At 33.5% G+C, this 12278-nt stretch overlaps 1 protein-coding gene across 2 annotated transcripts in view; it reads left to right on the top strand.

Annotated features, from left to right (window-relative positions):
• The window catches only part of CDH19 (cadherin 19), a 103688-nt gene that overhangs the window by 52457 nt on the left and 38953 nt on the right, over nt 1–12278 (top strand). For both annotated transcript variants that reach the window (XM_003914465.5, XM_021930209.1), the window contains exons 5-7: nt 1327–1491; nt 7216–7400; nt 7899–8152. In XM_003914465.5, coding sequence (XP_003914514.1) covers nt 1327–1491; nt 7216–7400; nt 7899–8152 — 604 coding nt within the window. The remainder of the gene's footprint in view (nt 1–1326; nt 1492–7215; nt 7401–7898; nt 8153–12278) is intronic.

The following is a 12278-nucleotide window of genomic DNA, read 5'->3' as shown; positions in this document are numbered from 1 at the left end:
TACAGCGAGATGCCAGCAGCACTTGCGCAACATATTCAATGCTTTCCACTGGGATTCAGATAATTGGTTACATGTGTGAAACACTTAGTCCCCAACTAAAATCCCCTCGTGTTATGGTCTCATTTATCTTTTAAAAATACATATAACCATTTTTTAAAAAAATTATATTACATTAAATTTAATCCAATATATCAAAAATACTGCCATTGCAACAAATAATCAATACAGAACTATGGAGATAGTTCACATTTTTTCTTCTCAGTCTTTGAAATCAGGTGTGCCTTTTATACTCATATGTCAATTTTTTTTCACAAATTCATTGTATTTTTTTTTAATTTACTTTTATTTTAGGGTCAGGGAGTAAATGTGCAAGTTTGTTATGTGGCTAAATTCTGTGATGCTGAGGGTTGGGGTAGTAATGATCCCGTCACAGACAGGTAGTGAACATACTACCTGATCAGAAGTTTTTCAACTATCTCCCTCCCTCCTTCCTTCCCCTCTCTAGTAGACCTGAGTGTCTATTGTTTCCATCTCTATGTCCATAAATATCACAATTTTTATTGAATATTTTGTCCGTGATATATTTGGGTATTGGCTATTATCTATTTTTTGTGAATGTCTATGTGTTTCCCAAATCTTTAGAAATGTTGAGTCCTCTCCTGTGAACCTGTCTTAAGACTTTCTTAGGTTCTTCTCCGTGATAATTAATTTATACTAAATAATCTTATAGAAGTTAAGCATTTATTGCAATATATATTAATTATCTTGAGTTTGAATATATCATATACATGTATATACACACACACAGACACACACACGCATATAAAATAACTGTGGGTCAACAACCAGGTTTTCTTCAGATCTCATAATTCTAAGCAGGCTTCAAAATCATAAGGGCATGATATTTATTTCATAAATTTGGTATTATAATTTACAAGTTTATCAATAATATACTAACTTCAGAGTTTCGGGGACAAAGTTAATTGTAGCAAGCCGATATTATGTTAGAGAAGATAGCAGAAAATAGTTTAAAGTAAAAAACAAGACATTCTTTTTTTTTTCTACCTGTGGATTATCTTAACATAGTATTTTATTAAGGGCCTACCAGTGTTCCTAGTATTGTTCCTAGTATTGTGATGATCACTCTAGGCTCCAGGCAATGTTGATGTTTAATTTATTATTATTATTTTTCTCCAGGGAAGTCTCTGTCACATTGTAGTGGTTCAACATACAGCAAAATAATGTATAGTGCAGTGGTTAAGAAATTAACTAGAACTTCGTCATGATTAATAATGAAATAATTGGAATTTTATTACATTTTTAAAGGAGTCATAAGAATATCTTCTAAAATGGATAGAGAACTGCAAGATGAGTATTGGGTAATCATTCAAGCCAAGGACATGATTGGTCAGCCAGGAGCGTTGTCTGGAACAACGAGTGTATTGATTAAACTTTCAGATGTTAATGACAATAAGCCTATATTTAAAGAAAGTAAGTAAAAAGCATTCTAAATCTTCATTATAATATAAATATAAGTGTGTTAAATAGAAGTAGATTTTATTGTTTTCATTCTAAAAATACTACATTAACACTGAAATTATATAAAATAAATTTGCCAATTGTTCTGGTATGATTATTCTAATTCATGTTGAAAGTTAAATATAAATGAAAGAATAATGTGTTAGTTTCTATTCCTGCTGTAATAAATTGCCACAAACTTCGTGGCTTAAAACAAATGTATTATGGGTTTCATTGGGTTATGATCAAAGGATTCCGGGAGGCATTTCTCGCTGTAGGATCTAGGGGAGTATTCACTTCCTAGTTAATTAAGGGTTAGCAGAATTCAGTTTACAATATTTGTAGAGTTAAGGTCTCTGTTTTCTTCATGGCTGTAAGTTGGGAGACATCCTTAATTCCTGAAGGCCTCTTTATGGTTCTTGATTTAGCCCACACATCCCAGAAGCAGCAAGGAGTGCCACATACTTCACACACTGACAACTCTCTAACCCACACATTTGCCTCTTCTACTTTTAAGCACTCATGTAATTAGACTGAATGGATAAAGCAGGATAATATTCCCATCTCAGGGTCAGCTAATTAGCAACCTGAATTCCATCTGCAACCTTAATTCCCTTTTGCCACTTTCGGTAATATATTTACGGGTTCAGGGGAATTCGGACACAGATATCTTTGTGGGGTCCTTCTTCTGCAAACCATAGATAATCATTTAAAAATGACTTTTTGTATTTCTTTTTACTTTATAGTCAGAATAGGCCACACCTGCTCTAATAATTTAAGCAATTGCTACAAGCTAAATATAAGCACATAGTATGCTTCATAAAATTTTCTTATGCAATTGTTGGAGGAATTTCTTTTCTAGGAAATTTATTTTTTAGGTTATACAGTTTGAGCTACAGAAATACATTTATAAGCACTTCCAGAAAGCAGAAGTAATTATCATGCTAGGAAGAAAATTTAATTATCATGGAACAAAGAAAGGAACCAATAAAAAATTATACCATAGCATGATTTCTTAGTTGTTGTTTATAGACAGAAACAAAACTATCTTTTGATTACTTTTTTCTTATCCTTTTCTGTACCTTGCCCCCATTCCTCAAAGTCAAGTGAAATCATCTCATTTTTAATGGCCCAAGTGAAGTATTACTTTCACTGACTTCCTTCTGGTAGTTGAGTCCATGAATAAGCACAGGACGTTGGCATCATACAAATTTGCTTTTAAACCCTGAATTTTCCATTCATTAAGTGTACAGACTTGAGAATACTGTTAATGTGTGTGTGCACACACAAATGCCCACACCTAAATAATACACTACTGAGGATAGCCAACACATGCAAGGTTATCAGATCTTTTGATTTTTCAATAAATATCACAAATCTCAATTTTTAATTTCTGCCCTATCTCACCATTTTAAATTTGGTCATATTAAAAAATTACCACTGTTATATGGGTTGAGAAAACAGTTCCTCTGTGGATGGACTATAGGCAAAGGGGTCAGAATTTACACCTTCATCTCTCTCTATGTAGTGTAATGTATGATGTGTGTGACTGTCCACAACATTAATGTAGCCTCTGAAGGCAAGAGGAGAATGTCAAGTTAAATATGAAATATCCAGAACTTTATAAAATAATTGGTGTATAATATGTGGGAAATAGTGACTGAATTTATTCAATAAATTTGGTCTAAATTTTATGCAAATGATGATTAAATAGCAAGTAGAAGACTCTGGAAGACAGGAAGATTCCCAAAGAACTTGTTGCGATAAAATATCCTGAAGCTTCTACTCCCTTTCTCAGTTTCCCTCTGATTTTTCTCAACTTTGATATTAAAATATTTTAAACAAATTAGAATTTTAAAATATGTTTTAAAATTGTCTTCGTTACTCGAATCTGAATGAGAGATGATGGTATTACTCTTAGTACTTTCACTCAAATATGAGTGTGGGTGAATCTGATACTGGCCTCCTTACTCTTGTCCACACGATTTTCCCTTGTGGGAATCCCATTACCCTCCTCTCAATTTAAATACTCAATACCTATACCCAGTGTTGTGGGCATCACTCTCTACTCTCCCAATTAAAGGCATCTCTCAAACATCCCTCTCCCTTGTGTTAACAGCGTCCTCTGCTGGTTCATATCTGTCATATCCAAACATACTTATTATTCTTGTTTCTCACATCCTAAAACAAAACAAAACAAAAACACTTTCGTGCCTTCACTTCCATACTCAGCTAAAGATGCTTTGTATTTCTCCTTTCTCATTAGATAATATTTTTTAAAATGTTGTGAATACTTATTGTTTTCAATTAATGACCTCAAAATCTCAGAACTTACTCCATTTGAGCTACATCCACACTACTTGACCAAACTGATCTGATCATTTCTATCAATAACCTAAATGGAATGTCAATTCTCAGTTATAACACTTGATTTATTGGAAGAATTTGACATAATTGATCAACCTCTCCTTGAAAACCTTAATGTTCCATTCTCATTAGCTTTTTCTTCTATCTTACTAGTCCCTGTTTTTTCATTCTTTGCCTTTTCTTCTTCTATATATACTTTAAACTTTAGAATATCTGTGAGTCAAATACTCATTCCTTTATGATCTTAACCAGACACATGGCTTTACGTACCACCTCTGTACTGACAAGCTCGTATTAAATATACATCTCCAGACTGAACTTCTCCCATGAGCTTCACAAGAGTACATCTGTCTACTCATCAACTTCATATATTTTATATATATATTTTAAATATATATTTTATATATATATATGAAGGGTTTCAGAAGAGGGGGCAGCTGGAATCAGGAGCTCAGTTAAGTGTATGTTAGTTTTTAAATGTGTATTATATATAATATATATGTGTATTACATATAAATGTATATCATATATAATGTATAAATATTTCTATATAACATAACAATATATAATAGATTTATATATAAGATACATTCACTATATATCATGGATATAACATATAATATACATATGTAATATATAATGCAAATACACTATACATGTATAATACACATTTAAAACCTAACATACTCTTAACTGAGCTCCGGATACACACACACACACACACACACACACACACATACATATATTACACATTTAAAACCTGACATACACTTAACCCAGCTGCTGATTCCAGCAGCCCCCTCCTCTGAACCCCCTCTTCCTACAGATTTTCCCATCACAGGTACTCAAACATCCAGGTTTCATATTTTTCAAGCCAAAATCTTGCTTATTCAATATAAACACGACTGTTGTGAAGAATTAGTGATCCCACTCAGATTATGGTGGGCATATTCAAGTCAACTATAATTTTTCACTCAGCCTGAATTGATGACCTCCACAATTCTGATAGCTCCTGGCTTTCAACATTCTGTGAGCAAATGCACATACACACAACGCACACATACACATACATACCCACACACATACCCTCTTCCTTCCCTGCATAAAGAATTGAAGCTACTTTTTCTACGTTTCTTTTTCTCAGAGTGAAAATTTAATTATCTGCAGATGCTGTTTTCTCTGCCTTAGAAAATATCCAAAACATGAACACTTCTCACCAACTACATCTCTAGCACCTTGGCTCATGCCACCATCTTATTTTGTCTCTGTTAGTACAATAGGCTCTCATCTAGTCTCTCTGCTTACACCATTGTTCTCCTTGAGTTTATTTTCATCACAGCTTTATAATCTTGTTAAAATGCACATCTGATCATATCACTTGAAGGTCTTCCCATCTCCCTCACAGATGTAAAAGTCCTTAGGTTGAATATCACCTAAATAGTCCTAATGGTCTGAAGTAATCTGCCATTGTCCAGTCTTGTCTCATTACCTCTTGAAACCTTAGTGTTTCTATCTGCCCCTTTGCTTACTAAGAAGCCAACACCAGGCAACTGTCCTCTCTTTTCCCAGAACACTCCAGACTCGCTGGCTTTTCCTCTTCTTGAAATTATTTTTCCCCAGATATTCATTTCCTTTCTTCAATTCTTATCCAAAAGTCAAATCTACAGTGAATACTTTACACCTTATCATTAATTTTAAACTATTCCACCAGAATACTACCTTCATATATACCAGTAGCTCTTATTTATTGTCTGTTTTATCATCAAAAATATCAGCTGATGGTGGCAGCTTTATATATATATATATATATATATATATATATATATATATAGTCACCTGTTCTAGCCCCAGCCTCTAGGACAGGGCCTTGTAAAAATTGTGTTCAAAAAAATAATTTTTGAAAGTATGGAAAATTGTATAGACAAAATATTTACTGAGGAAAATACTTCAGTTCTTTTTCATTTTGAAGGCCAATAGTTTAATATCAGCTCAATAACATTTAAGTTTTAAACATTCGCTTTCATGTTCATGGCAATGTATTGTTTTCTGCAGATTAATGTCTTAGTGATTTTTAATTTTCCAATAGCATAGACAATTCTTTTAATTTTTCTATAATGTAAAAAGCACTACTACATAGTCAATCTTCAACACCTGCTCTAAAAAAGTAGTAAAGTATTAGCACTTTAAAAATAACATTTATCCCACTTAAAAATTAAAGTCCCAAATGCAGTCTTTGAAGTGATTGCCTCCTCCATGCTTCTAAACGAAATAGGAATCCCTTTAAAGAAGAATTTTATTATATGTGCATGTTTTTTAGAATTCTAAGGAGTTTCATCTTTTAAAATATTGCATGTTTGCTGATGCCGCTTGACACGAATAATGTCATATATTGACATGGATGAAAATGCAATTGCAAATAATAATTTAAAAATAGTGTAGTTCTATATCAGTTTTATTCAAGTTTCTCCTGAAAAATAAAAAAAAAAAAATCCCAGCAATTTATAGTTATATTTATGTTTTTAAAATACATCTGCAATTATTTTCTCAGGACCAAATCAACTAGGTCATCTTTGACTACAAAATATTTTTTCTATTACATTCATTTACCAACTCTTTTCAATCTGTATTTCCTTGCATTTCCTCTATAGCTAATGTAATGCAGGCTCAGACCCTCAGAAGCTCTCAGAATCAAACTGTTTTTCTTGGAACTCAGCTATTTGCATGCAGACTCTCCCACCTTTATTCCACATGTATATTCATTCAGTAACTTCAGGTATCAGGAATGTTAGAGTAAAATTGAAAGTTATTTCTGTCGAATTTAATTTAGTATGATTGAAGATTACAATAAAAAATAAAACATGAACACTGAGGTGACACGCATGTAAATAGAAGTAATATTGGTGATAGACTTTCCTAAGATATATTTGAGAGATGATGATAGATGCTCAAATGAGATATTAGAAAGTATTTATATTTCAAAAAAAAAAAGGGAAAGAGACTATATATGGGGGCAGAGAGAGAGGAAGGTAGAAGGAAGGAGGGAAGGAAGGAAGGAAGGAAAGAGGGAAGGAAGGAAAGAGGGTAGGAAGGAAGGAAAGAGGGAAGGAAGGAAGGAAGGAAGGAAGGAAGGAAGGAAGGAAGGAAGGAAGGAAGGAAGGAAGGAAGGAAGGAAGGACGAAAAAGAAAAAAGAGAAAGAAAAAAAGATTAAGAACAAGTAACTGGGAAAGGTAGGTATGGGATTCCCTAGAGATCATAAATAAAGAATGCTATAATTGCAAGTTTTCCATGTTAAGTATTTATCCAAAATATCTCAAATTTTGTTTTTAAAGGTTTATACCGCCTGACGGTCTCTGAATCTGCACCCACTGGGACTTCTATAGGAACAATCATGGCATATGATAATGACATAGGAGAGAATGCAGAAATGGATTACAGCATTGAAGAGGATGATTCACAGACATTTGACATTATTACTAATCATGAAACTCAAGAAGGAATAGTTATATTAAAAAAGGTAGACATGTTAAAATTATTTGCCTTGCAGAATAATGCAAAATTAAAACATATCCTATTTTGTGTAACTGGTTAATTTTTAACTCATTAAATAATTGAAATGAGAACCTGTAATTTCTATTTTATGGAGAAAAGGATTTTAGAGATGATATAGTTATTACAGAGCTTTTTGAATTATATGCAGAACACTGTTTTAATTCTATTAAAAGAAAACTTTTTGGAAAATATCTTAAATACTAGGAAATTAATTCTCAGTTTCATTAGATGTTTATGCCCTCAAAAGTATAATGTTATCTCCAAACTAAAATAGGTAACTGACAATATACACACAGATGTGTTATGCCTGATTAACAATTATATCAGAGAGATCCACATACATAAAAAGAAAAATCTAACTGAAAGGCCACTGAGACTTACTTTAACAGGTAAAACTTTTTTTCTAAGTAGTATCTTGGGTTATTAAAGCCATTTCTTCTGTGTACACTGTATTTCTTTGCAGAAAGTGAATTTTGAGCACCAGAACCACTATGGTATTAGAGCAAAAGTTAAAAACCATCATGTTGATGAGCAGCTCATGAAATACCACACTGAAGCTTCCACCACTTTCATTAAGATCCAGGTGGAAGATGTTGATGAGCCTCCTCTTTTCCTCCTTCCGTATTACATATTTGAAATTTTTGAAGAAACCCCACAAGGATCATTTGTAGGCGTGGTGTCTGCCACAGACCCAGACAATAGGAAATCTCCTATCAGGTATGTCTGTAAGGTCAGTTTTGCATTAATAAATAAGTAAATATAAATTAGATTAAAAATAAAATTGCTTTCTTTTTTTTTTTTTTTTTTTTTTATTAAGAGGGAGTCTCACTCTGTTGTCTAGGCTGGAGTGCAGTGGTGCAGTCTCGGCTCACTGCCACCTCTGCTTCCCAGATTCAAGCGATTCTTCTGCCTCAGCCTTCCCAGTGGCTGGGACTACAGGCATGCACCACCACGCCCGGCTAATTTTTGTATTTTTAGTAGAGACGTGGTTTCATCCTATTGTCCAGGCTGGTCTCCAACTCCTGACTTTGTGATCCACCCGCCTTTGCCCCCCAGAATGGTGGCATTACAGGTGTGAGCCACCGCGCCTAGCCTGCATGCAAATTTAAACAAGGTTATATCTGTATCTACATTTCTGTATGTCGTACTTAATTTGTAACAATTTAAATAAAATAGGGAACTGCAATGTCAGTTAAGGTGCAGTAAAATTGGTGATTTCAAACACGTACAAGAAAGAGGCAATTACCAATTAAAATTCAGTGCATTATAATTCCCTCTTAATTGGGGAAAGTAGATAAGAGAAAAAAAAAATTTTTTTTTTTTAATCCCCAATTAGAGCTGAAACAAAGCTGATCAAAATGTGGCCTATTTAAGGTTGGGGGCGGTGGTTCACACCTGTAACCCAGCACTTTGGGAGGCCGAGGCGGGCGGATCACAAGGTCGGGAGATTGAGACCATCCTGGCTAACACGGTGAAACCCCATCTCTACTAAAAATATAAAAAAATTAGCTGGGCGTGGTGGTGGCGCCTGTAGTCCCAGCTACTCGGGAGGCTGAGGCAGGAGAATGGCGGGAACCCGGGAGGCGGAGCTTGCAGTGAGCTGAGATCGAGCCACTGCACTCCAGCCTGGGCGACAGAGTGACACTCCGTCTCAACAACAACAACAACAACAACAAGTGGCTTATTTAAATACTATTTACTTGAAATGATATTCAGAAATTGGGAAAACTTTTATAGCAGTGGTCCTCAAGCTTTCTGCCACTAGGAACCAGTTCGGTGGAAGACAATTTTTCCATGGTTGGTGGGGTGAAGGGGAATGATTTCAGAATAAAACTGTTCTGCCTCAGATTATCTGGCCTTAGATTCTCATAAGGAGCTCTGTACCTAGATCCATCACATACACAGTTCACAGCAGGGTTTATGCTCCCATGACAATCTAATGCTGCCCCTAATATGAGAGGAGGGGGAGTTCAGACAGTAAGGCTGGCTCGCCTGCCCTCACCTCATTCTGTGCAGCCAGATTCCCGACAGGCCAAGGACAGGTAGCAGTTCATGGCCTGGGAGTTGGGAACCTGTGTTTTACAGGATACCACTTAAAGGAGTTCAAAGGGTTAGAAATCTATTCTTGTATTACAATTAAACGACTATTTGCCACCTATTAAAATAGTCTGTTATTTTCAGTTACTATGTTATAATTTATTTTCCTTTGTTTTATTTTTTTTGTGTTTGTTTGTTTTAGTATTTGAGGTATAGTCTGGTTGGGCATAAAAAAACAAAACTTGTTACATAATTATTTTTCCAACACCTTTCCTTATTCATCTATTTTCCATAAACCTTCATGTGTTAATTAAGATGCCGGCTACTGCTTGGCTCTGTGAAGGTCTTGCAGTAGCTCAGTGAAAAAGCTCAATTTAATTTTTGATACCAAGAAATGTTCCCACTTTTCTATTATAGTTCATTTCATAAAATGTTGCCTTCTGATATGCATATATAGTTCTTAATTAGTCATAGATATTTTAGTAATTGTATAAGTGCATATCAATTATTTAAAAAATATATCTATATACCTATTCATTTTTCTTCAGGGAACACTAAATAATATGGAATGTTAAAAAATGCTTTGATGATTAAGATATTCAATATGTTATCATTTATAATAATAAAGTATTGAAAACAATTTTAGGAATACAAGTGAATAAACTATAATTTATCATGCTTGAGATGCATAGATAATAACATTGCATATATTTTAAAGCACAATAATACACCGTGAAGAACTGCATGCTTACTACATGTGAAAATGCTACATATATATGAAGAAAAACATAAGGTGCAACCAAATCTTAAGAGGTTTTGTATTTTATAGTATCACCATTGGTGTCTACTTACTTCAGTATGAAAATATTTTAGCTAATGATTTTCACTTTTATACTGGCAATTATTACTTTTTAAAATAACTTGTATCCATTAAAAAATAGATTTTAATGATTTCACAGATGTTTTTTCATTTAAAAGTGGCTGTAAATATTGCTTTTTGTACATATGTTAGGATCACTGAGGATACAGCAGTTTTTGTTGTTGATATTGTTGATATTTTTTCCATATGATATAGCTTGATTTAACAAACATTCAAAATACATCATAAAAACAAAATCAGATGCATATGAAAATATCCACTTCAGCACATTTCAGGAGGCCTTCTTTTTGGGTTTCTTTATTTCCTTTTTTCTTTGTAAGCAAAAGATCCCCAAAATGTTTGAACATAAAATGCAAAATGATTTCAATTTGAGTTTTAATTTGATAATATCTCTTCTTTAATACTCACTGCATGGTAAGAGCTATGAAAACCAGAAGAAATATTAGGACACTGTATTTTAGCCTTAGGGATGTTTCTTTGTTTTGGGAGAAACACTAACACATATTAAACATAGTAAATTAGCCCCAATTCATTAAACTCATATTAGTTTTTCCTACTGAGTAAGAATCACCTGCTGTTTCTGTAAAGGATGGAAATTCCCAAACTCAGTTTCATCAAGTCTTGGGTGGGAAAAATAAACTGGTTTAACAAAATATTATTGCTGTAGTTGAGGTCGTAAAAGCTTGAGAAGCAAGATCTACCTTTATATGAATTATAGTAACTAACCATATGTCAATTTAAAAAAAAATGGGGCACAGAAATGATGGAAAATGTGATATTTAGATTTGAAAGTGAGATTATAGAATTGTTTTAAGGAGCCTAGTGTGGTAAAAAAATTAGAGGAGCCCAAACAATCTATAATAAAATTTCTACCATAAAATTATTAAGAACTTCATAAGAAATTATTCTTAATTTTTTAAATTTTATCACTAAGACTATGTATTATTTCAGAGGACTAAATGTTTATGTCCCTCAAAATTCATATTTGAATTCTGAAACACCAGTGAAATGGTATTAGAAGGTGGGTCCCATATTTGAAATCCTAAATCTCAATGAAATTGTATTAGGTGGGTACAAGAAGGTGGGTCCTATAGGCATCAAGTCATACGAGTAGAGCCCTAATGAATGGGATTAGTGCCCTTACAAAGGGGAACCCAGATAGCTCTCTCAGCCTCTCTCTGCCTGTAAGGACACAGAAGTCAGCAGTCTGCAACTGAAAGAGGGCTCTTGTCAGAAGCCAATCATGCTGGCATCATAATCTCATACTTCCAGCCTCTAGAAATGTGACAAATAACTATCAGTTGTTTATAAGCTGCCCAGTCTATGGTAATTTTTAATAGCTGTCTGTGATGACTAAAAATTGCCTAACTCATTTGGACTTCAGATACAGGGATTACTCTTTTCCTATCAATGGGTATGATTCACTTTTTGGACATTATTGAAGTTTCCTTTTAAATTAAGCCTAAAGTCAAATTTTGAAATATTTTGTAAGTATGAGAAAGATAGCGTATTCTTTCCTGTTAAAAAAAAAAAAAAGAGCAAATAAAACCCAAAGCAAACAGAAAAAAAAAGAAATAAAAAGATTAGATCACAAGCAGTGAAATTGAAAGCAGTGGAGTAATATAATGAAACCAATAGCAGATTCTTTCAAAATATTGCTAAAGTTCATTAATCTCTATCGAGAAAGACCAAGGGACAAACAGAGAAAGAGAAGACAAAAATTACTATTATCAGAAGTGAAAAATGGAGCACACATACTGATCCCACAGACATTAAAAAGATTATAAGGCTACTTTGAACAATTCTATGCCTATACATTTAGATGAAGTTCTTGAGAGAATCCACTAAATTTATATTAAAAGATAAATAACCTTAGCATACACACACACATATATATTTACAAACAACCATATATATACAACCACA

Source organism: Papio anubis, chromosome 19, assembly GCF_008728515.1.
Source record: "Papio anubis isolate 15944 chromosome 19, Panubis1.0, whole genome shotgun sequence".
Lineage (NCBI taxonomy): Eukaryota > Metazoa > Chordata > Mammalia > Primates > Cercopithecidae > Papio > Papio anubis.
Note: the sequence above shows the minus strand (reverse complement) of the source record. Positions and strands in the feature narration are given on the sequence as shown.